The 8,867-nt window shown below is 48.5% G+C and overlaps 1 protein-coding gene across 1 annotated transcript; it reads left to right on the forward strand.

Moving 5' to 3' along the window:
* The first annotated feature begins 784 nt into the window (after positions 1–784).
* LOC144934096 (ubiquitin-conjugating enzyme E2 D2) lies at positions 785–7,705 on the forward strand. The gene is made up of 7 exons (XM_078859484.1): positions 785–961; positions 2,962–3,025; positions 3,846–3,877; positions 4,829–4,906; positions 6,010–6,115; positions 6,630–6,723; positions 7,301–7,705. Exons 1-7 carry the CDS (start codon positions 938–940, stop codon positions 7,344–7,346), a joined length of 444 nt encoding a protein of 147 aa, XP_078715610.1. The 5' UTR covers positions 785–937; the 3' UTR covers positions 7,347–7,705.
* Positions 7,706–8,867: the final 1,162 nt, after the last annotated feature.

The raw sequence follows: 8,867 nt of genomic DNA on the forward strand, positions 1-8,867 counted from the left end.
TCCTCACCCCCCACATACTACCCCCCCCCCCACTTACCCCTTCGCCAAGGTCACTCTTAGCAACTTAAGACAATACACTGTACTGCCATAATGCTGTACTGGCCGGATGAATTAACACCTGGACAATAAAATAAACTTAATCTACCCCCCACAAACAGCCCCCACCTCGTCTGTCCCCCCACCCCGTCTGCCCCCCCACCCCTTCCCTGTCTGTCCCCCATCTCCCTCCCCCGACTGCCCCCCCACCCCTCCCCCGTCTGCCCCCCACCCCTCCCCTGTCTGCCCCCCACCCCTCCCCTGTCTGTCCCCCACCCCTCCCCTGTCTGTCCCCCCATCTCCCACCCCTCCCCTGTCTGTCCCCCACCTCCCACCCCTCCCCGCCTGCCCCCCCCGACCCCTCCCCCGGTCTCCAATGTCCCCGGTTTCAAGTTTCAAGTCCGGGGTGCGGTGGCAGAGTGGTTACGTCAGAGCGCCTCGAGCCGTGTGACGTCATACCAACGTTACGTGTTTCCGGTCTGAGAAAGCAGTCCTCCTCGCGCCCCTCCGTGTATCCTTGCGCCTTCTGGATCTTTCTGCAGGAAGCGGCAACGTCGCGGTAGACTGCAGCTTGACGTCGCGCCGCAGACATAACGAGAAGGTGCCTATGATGCGGTGAGCGCGATCAATTGCCGATAAAATTCACCAAACCGGTCCGGTGAATTTTTAGTGAAGGATTTTTGCGGCGCACTATTTGCGAGGCGCGCAGTGATCGCGTTGCTGCGTTAATCGCCTGCATATAAAAAGGGACACAGGGGCTGCGGCGACACAGTGAACCGAGAGGTGACGGGTGTTATTTGATAACTACAGCGAATAGGACAACGTGGCAACAACCGCAACAGTTTAACCACCACACCAACACTCATCCTCTACAAACAACCGCCTCACAGCACTGTTCGTCATGGCGCTCAAGAGAATCCACAAGGTACTGGAGCCGTTGCCTTGCGCGTGGATAAGCCGGGGTGGGGGGGGTTCCAAGCGAGCGGAGCGCCTGGGTGTGAGGGGCGTGCTACAGGCCGCGTGTTTGAGACGAGCCGAGACGGAAGAGACACAGACGGGGGGGGCCTAGAGGGACACCGAGAAAGAGACGCCGCAGAGAGAGACACGAGCGAGACCGGGTGGACGCCATCGAGATAACAAAAAAACCAGAACGGGCCAGACCCGATATGGAAGCGATAAAGGAGACACGGGAGTGAGGAAGAGAAAGAAACGACGTCGACATCGAGACGGAGTAACAAGAGACACGGCAGGGGAGGGGGACAGACGAGACTAACGACGAAGACACGAGAGAGACGTTGACAGCGGACGAGGGCGGGGTGTGGGAGGGGGTGAAATGTAGAAATAAACCTGACGAGACGGGCAGACACACGACAGGAAAGCGAGGCAGAAGAAAGGACGGAGAGACCGGAGGAATATGGGGACAGACAATAGACGGGGGATGTACCTTTGAGCGAGGTTGAATAGAGAAATAGATTATCAGGACGATGGGGGGATAGTCGACACGGAAGCGAGCCCCAGAGCGCGTTGACAACAGACAATGATGAATCATCAGAATTATACAAACACAATCGACACAGACTACATACACCGTATGGACAAGAGCAGAGACAAAAGGACATGCGTGTAGAACAAGAAGAAGCTAAGCGAGGGGGAGAAACAAGAATATGGTGGGGGGGGGGGGGGCGTGATGAAAGATGGGGGCGGCATTGAGTCAGGGACGTGGGGCCTAGTACGGGCCCTGGTACGGGCCCTGGTACGGGCCCTGGTGGCAGGCCCTGGTGTACGGGGCCGTGACGGGACAGGATTGACAGGAGGACGGGCAGTGTTAGGGGGCCATACGTTGAGTCCATACGCATGGAGGGGGGTTAACCCAAATGCGTACCCTTGCGTATGGGGGGGGGGGGTCTACTGACATTGTACGCATAGGAAACGGGGGGTGGGGGTGACGCGTGGAGGCATTACAAGTACTCGAGTTGGACACTGGGGCCCTGCCGTCTCGTCGGTCGGAGGGGCGCCGGGAGGCCACTGGAGCGGTGGGGCCGGGCCCCTTCGTCTTCATCGGAGTGATTCCCAGCGAATGTCGGTCCTAAGGTTTTCCCGTACGCCGTGTCGGGCTCGCGGGATACGTCGCCGCGCTAGGCGGTGCCGGTTTGGGGAATGTGGTGGTGACGGTGACGGGAGGGGGAGGGGGGTGGTGGTGGGTGCGGTTGTGCTGCAGGTCTGGACCGGTTCTGACACATCCCTCGTCACCGACGCGAGCCGGGAATCGATTTTGAGTAGCCGAGTTCACGGCGCAGTGTGTGTGTGTAACCAATGTGTGTGTCATCGGTGCCGTACCTTGGCACTGGAAAGCCTTAAAACCGAGCAATGTTTTTTTCTGTTCAGGAGGGCCTTGCTCTTCGATCCTGTGGTTTTATACATCGATTACATCTTGTATAGTCGTGAAAGAAAAGCTCTCAAGTCTCACGATTATTTCAGCAAGGGTCCTGTTTTAATTGGGATGCGAGGCCATTTTATGCTTGAACCCGTTTTGCTTTTGTGGGGGGTTGAATGAGCTGCAGTACCCGGAACCAGACAAAACGCGCAGTGCATGACGAGGCATTAAGCACTCCGAAGGCCCCTCGCTCTATGGGGTTCAACAACCCCGCACCCGACTTGGGGTCTGTCCTTTTCTGTAACGTGATCAAGAGCTAAGTATCGTTTTTTTTATCTAGGAGATGATGAAATAAACCCATTGAAGTGTTGATTATTTTTGAAAGGGCGATTTGGAGCACATAACCTAATTTTAATTTCGCACGGTACAAAACATTTACACTGGAACATTTACACCTAAAACAATGTAATTGTAAACAATGCATTGAAATTAACCTGCTGTCTCCCCCCCCTCCCAACCCACTTATGCCCCCCACCCGGCCTCTCCACCAGGAATTAAATGACCTCGGAAGGGACCCCCCCGCGCAGTGCTCGGCAGGACCCGTGGGAGATGACTGTGAGTAGTAGGGACCCCCCCACTATGATAGAGGAGTAGTAGGGACCCCCCCCCACCATGGGAGATGCCCGCCCCCCATTGTCGCGTTAATCTGTCCACATCGGAGTGCAGGTACAATAACTTGCAGCCTCGGGCCCCCCGTTTAAATCCACACTGCTTGCAGCAGCTCCCTTATCCTGGCAGTAACTTAATGATTTGCTTGGACATAAACACGAGGATTATTCTGAGACATTGAGTTCGTGCTTGTGGTCAGGACGGCAATTGTGGTGTTGAAATTTAAAAGTACCCATCTTCCCATAAACAAGGATATCCACGACTAATGTTTGTGCTGGGCAAGAAAAGGGAGCCCTAGGTACTACCATCTGTAAGTCAACCCATACACCATGTCCCGGAAATTTGAACCCCAAAAAAAATTACAAATAACCCCCTCACCAGAATCTGTTAAGAAAACTAGAGACGTAGCAACTCCTTAATATTTAATCTAAAGGAAGCTTTAGAAGTGACAATCAGAAGGGACCGCTAACGGGTCAGCAGAGCCCAAACACTGGCTGAAAATGTTGTCTATGAATACATATATTTGGGGCTAGTGGTGCCTGAGCCTGTTTCCCTGCATTTGCCAAGGACTAGTCGCTGTCTAAAAATAGAAATATTTTTTTTAGTCCAAAGCCAATGGGGCTTCCAGAGAAACTTGGTTTCACAACACAGCTCCTGCTACCTGACAGAAATTGTTCATGCAGATAAAAACCTGTTTATTTGTTTTCTATCCATAACTGCTCGAAAACAACACAATGATTGTTTTAATTGTCTGTCTTTGCTGCAGTGTTCCACTGGCAAGCGACCATCATGGGGCCAGTGAGTATAAACACCGTCGTCATCGCTTTAATTAACATTCATTGGGGACGGGTTCACACAGGATTCTATACTTGGATTGGGGAAAGGGGAGTGCCTGCCTTCGGGTAGCGTAACAAGTGACCCCACACCACTGCAGTGGAGGTTCTTAGTTTAACGTGTAGGCTTTCGGGACCAATATCCATAATACAATTTTTTGGGTTAGATCGCTTAAATATATAAATGTGTCCGTTAAAACCCGCCACCATCCGACACAGCCAACTAGTAAGGGTTGTCGCGTAAACAGAACATGCCAATTCGTCACTAGTTGGTGTGTTGGAGAGCCAAGCCGCAACATTTACAATCTGAGTACGACGTTTCGCCAGTAATTATTACTAGGTTCATCAGGAAACAGCCAGATTGGCTGTCGCCTGATGAAGCTTATAATCTATTGTACAAGTACAATGGACTACAAATAGTTTTAATATAATTGATGAGATCAAATTGGTTACAAATTATTTCAATTGCTCACGATTATCTTTAAGGTTTTTCAGTTCTAAACTATAAACAAATTAATGAGAACCAGGCCTCTGACACGTCTGACTCCATCCCAAAAACCGCCAATGAACGCTTAATGGTGACTGCTTGAACATTTTCGAGAGCCCTTGCCCCCCATTCCTTGTTTTCACTACTCCAGTCCCGATTTACTGCCAGTTCACTTGTCAATCCATCGTGTTTACTCGTGCGCCCTTTGCGACACGTTGGCGTCAATTGCACGTGAAGGCGCCAACTACGTGATTTTGTGCGTTTGAGTGAGCCTCTGTGAACCCAGACGTGCTTTAAATTAATTTCTCTTGAGCATTAATTCACAGGAATGCTGATTTTCTCTGGCTTTTGACGGTCAGTGTGTAATTATGGCTTTTAACTGTTTTCCGGATTCAGGATGTGTGTATAATATGGCTTTCTGCTGCGTAGAACGACAGTCCGTACCAAGGAGGGGTGTTCTTCCTCACTATCCACTTTCCTACAGACTATCCCTTCAAACCGCCAAAGGTGAGTTTCCCATCAGTAAACGCTGGCCCCTCAGCCAGCATTGTTGTGATGAGTAGGAAATGGCCTCAACTTGCAAGGCTACTCTCATGTCTGTTTTATATATTTTTAAGATATCTTCCCAAATTTGTCCCAATTGTGATATTGGTGTCGTGTCAACTACAAGTCTCTTTTTAAGTAGGCGAGAACTCAAGTTACCAGGGTGAGTCTCATTTGCAACCGTGAGCCGGCTCACTAAAATGACAAAAGTAAAACAAATAAAATGAAGTTAATCAATGAAGCAAATAGAAACTGAACAAAAACAAATGTCACATGCGAAATCTAAAATATTGCGCAACCATAAATCAATGTTACACTATAGTTAAATATTAAAACCCACGCACTACAAATCGTGCACGCAACAGTTCATAGAGTACGGTCCATGAAAGCAATGCCGCCCGGTATAACCTCTGTTCCGTCAGTAGGGGGCAGCACTTTCCCATCCAATTTTCCATTGAGTTATCAAACCTAGATTTTAAGTCCAAAATAAGTTCTGAACCACAAATATCGTGTCAGGGGATTGGGCTGAGAATCGTGTTCTGTAAATTTGTGCTCTGTAAATTGATCAGACATACACAAGGCTGTGGTGTTCCTGACCAATGGAGGGGGTGGTGGCATTGTGTTTCTATTTTGTTGGGGTTTTCAGATTCGGAGTTCGCAGTAGCTTGTTACGCGCATGATGCAAGCTTGTAATTGTGTATGTGAGGAAATATATGCGTTGCTTGCAAGTGGAGTGGTGACATAGTGGTTGGCGAACTTTGCTCTGAACCCAGTGAAATGAGTTTGGTTCCAGGCTGCATCGAGTGGCGAGTGATATATAAACCAGTCTTTGGCACCACATTGCCACACCACCCCCCCCCCCCCCAATTGTACATCCCTGCAGCCGATATCTCGTGTTGTGCGTGGTAGTCCAATATTGTATGATGTGCTGTATGTAATACTTTAACATAACCCCTGCAAGCAGTAACCTTACAGTGCACCACAATGTTAAATAATAAATGGCAACCTGTGATTTGACGGATTGCATCGATTGAGTGAACTCGAGCGCGATCGTGTTCCCTCTGCAGGTAGCGTTCACGACACGCATATACCATCCAAATATCAACAGTAACGGGAGCATCTGCCTCGACATCCTGAGGTCTCAGTGGTCGCCGGCGCTCACTATCTCAAAAGGTCCGTATCGCTGGGAAGAACGTTTTGCATAGCGATGGCTCCTAGCTGCGTGGTGCTGATGGTGTGGTGTTTAATAATATTGTCTTCGTCGTATTTTTAGCCAATTTTATTCCCACTTCTCAGAGGCGCTGTGTCATTAAGAATTAAAGCAGTCGGATCTCTCACGCGGAGCTGTGCGCATCCCTTCGTGTTTTATTCAGCACAAAGGGTTGATGTTGGTTTATTGATCTTTTGTTGACTTCCTTAAAGCTGCTTTGGAGTGGTTTCACAGAGTGGAAACATCTGTACCTCAGTCTTAACATCCAGTTATTTGGCAGATCATTAGAGATTGCCATAAATGTTTCATTTAGCTGTAATTGCCCGGTACACTTTAATCTGCTTTGCCTTTTAAACTCTGTACAGTGCATACGCGCGGTTTAGTTGAGGGTAACGGCTAGATAGTGGTTTCCTGTGTTTAGAGTTGTGTTTGAAGCTGTGCTTACCATGCGCTCGTGTGTTGTGTCCGTGTGTGCAGTGCTGTTGTCTATCTGCTCGCTGCTCTGTGACCCCAACCCAGATGACCCCCTGGTTCCTGAGATTGCACGAATATATAAAACAGACCGAGATAAGTGAGTACGCGATGCCGGCATACCGCCAGATACTAATGACTATCAGCCATGGTCAATCCACTGCTGGATGGAAGCCTCAAGTCTTTGCTGTTCCCCCATGGTCCCAGAATGGACAACAGTACACACACGTGTGTATATATAACTAGTGTGGTTCTTATTTTGCAAAATACGTTTTATGATTAGGATCGTTTTTGTTGTTGAATTATGCATAGCCGTGACATTTTACTCTAATCGAAGGATGTTTAGTGGTCACTCCTGTGGCCCTTTTAAACCTTTTTAAGAGATAGTCGGTAAGAGGCGGAGGGAAATGAGGAAGGTCTTGAGCCTGGACTTAAACAGGGCTGTTAAGTCGACAGCTCGGAAGACTGCATCTTGAAGATGTATTTAATTACTCTGACTGAATCGATAACACATGCCTATTGGTAATGTAATATTCAATAAATACTTGTATAGGCTAGTGTGTTCACCACAGATGCTGTGTACCGTGGCTTTGGTTACATTGTGTTTATCGTGAGCGTTGATTGCCAGCAAGCGGTGACTCTACCCCCTGACGTGGATATCCTGTTTCTCTTCGCAGATATAACAAACTAGCCAGAGAGTGGACGCAGAAGTACGCCATGTGACCCGACGCACGGGCCCTCCCCCACCAAGTCGGCTTCATACCTCCACGTTGTGCACATTTTTATAACTCATCGGTTCTTTCCACCTCCACCGCCCCCCAATTTGAGCCATCCGTCTCTAAAATCACCCCACCCACCCCCCCCTTGACGACGTCTTTCCTCCGCTCAGCCACCCTCCCCAGCGTGTCTTATGTTCTCGTTTGTCTGTTCCGTTGCTCGATTTTGTGTGTATAATATCCCTTCTGTACATTTCTGTAATAAAATGAACAAAGTTTGTCACAATTTTGTTGTAAAATACTTGACGTCTGTCTGTAGAAAAAAATAATAATACAAAAACCCAATAAAGTACAACAGAAAAACCATATGTGGATGTTCTGCGCAATATGCTGGTGTCGTGTGTTCGGTGGGTCTGAATAACCATGAGTAATTTTTCGATTAAAATCGATTCTAAACGGAAAATAATTTTCAGCCCTTTGTTAATCTACTGCTGGATGAATGTGTCACGGAGACTGCCATTTGTCACACTGGCCAGCATGGACAGGTAGAGGAGTGGCCTTTCTAGATGTCCGTGGCTGAATGGAACCGAGGTCGCCAGGTTCATTGCGGAGCGAGATCACCACTGCGACCCCACGTTCACATTTAATTGTGTTTTATGATTGTTTTGAATGTATGCAAATAATATTCTGTTACAATAAGGCTACGAGAGCAAACATTACCATACAAAGTGAGAGGACAGAAATAGTCAAATGGTGGTTGAGTGATGGTGAATCATTGCATGGCTACTCTTGAAAGGGTTACGGAAGTAGCCGAAGCCATAACTTTGGGACACGGCTAATCGAATTTACTACATAAGCGACCTCCGTCACAGGGGCAACAGACGAAATTGTTACCAACCGAGATGGGGAAAACTGATGGACTTGATGTGGGCTGGCAGAGCGAATGGGGTTAATTGGGTCACTAAATGTCGTTTCGCTGCTAGAATGGAATGGGTGGCACGTCACGAGTCGCCACAACAACAGCAGTGAGCGAGAGAGATTTACTGGAAGCACAAGTTTTATTAGCGCACTGGCACAGCTCAAATAAAGTCCTGCTGATTACCAAACACTCGTCCCATAATAAAAAAATGTTGCTGTGCATTTCACACCTGATGACGATTGCTTGTGTTGCAGTCGAAACGTCGTGAGAATTTTTATTGTTTTATATTTGTATTTTATTATTTCCCTTCTACGTGACTTTACCGAAAGAACCAAGAATATGAATCCCTGCAGTCACGAAAGCTTTAAATCAAAATTTACTCGTACCATTGTTCTTATTCCCGGTGATTGCATTGAGACGGGAAGAGGAATGCATGGATGAGCGGACACAACATTTGCATGCTTGGACATGCCCTGGCTTGTGTGGGCGACACGAACGATGGACCAGCATCCTCAGGAGCGGGCTTGATAGGACGTGGTTGCGACAATTGCCCGCAACTGGTTGCAAAGACGTCCGCACATGAGCGAAATCAGTTGCATGCAACTTTGT

The sequence above is a fragment of the Lampetra fluviatilis genome, chromosome 9, assembly GCF_964198595.1.
Source record: "Lampetra fluviatilis chromosome 9, kcLamFluv1.1, whole genome shotgun sequence".
NCBI lineage: Eukaryota > Metazoa > Chordata > Hyperoartia > Petromyzontiformes > Petromyzontidae > Lampetra > Lampetra fluviatilis.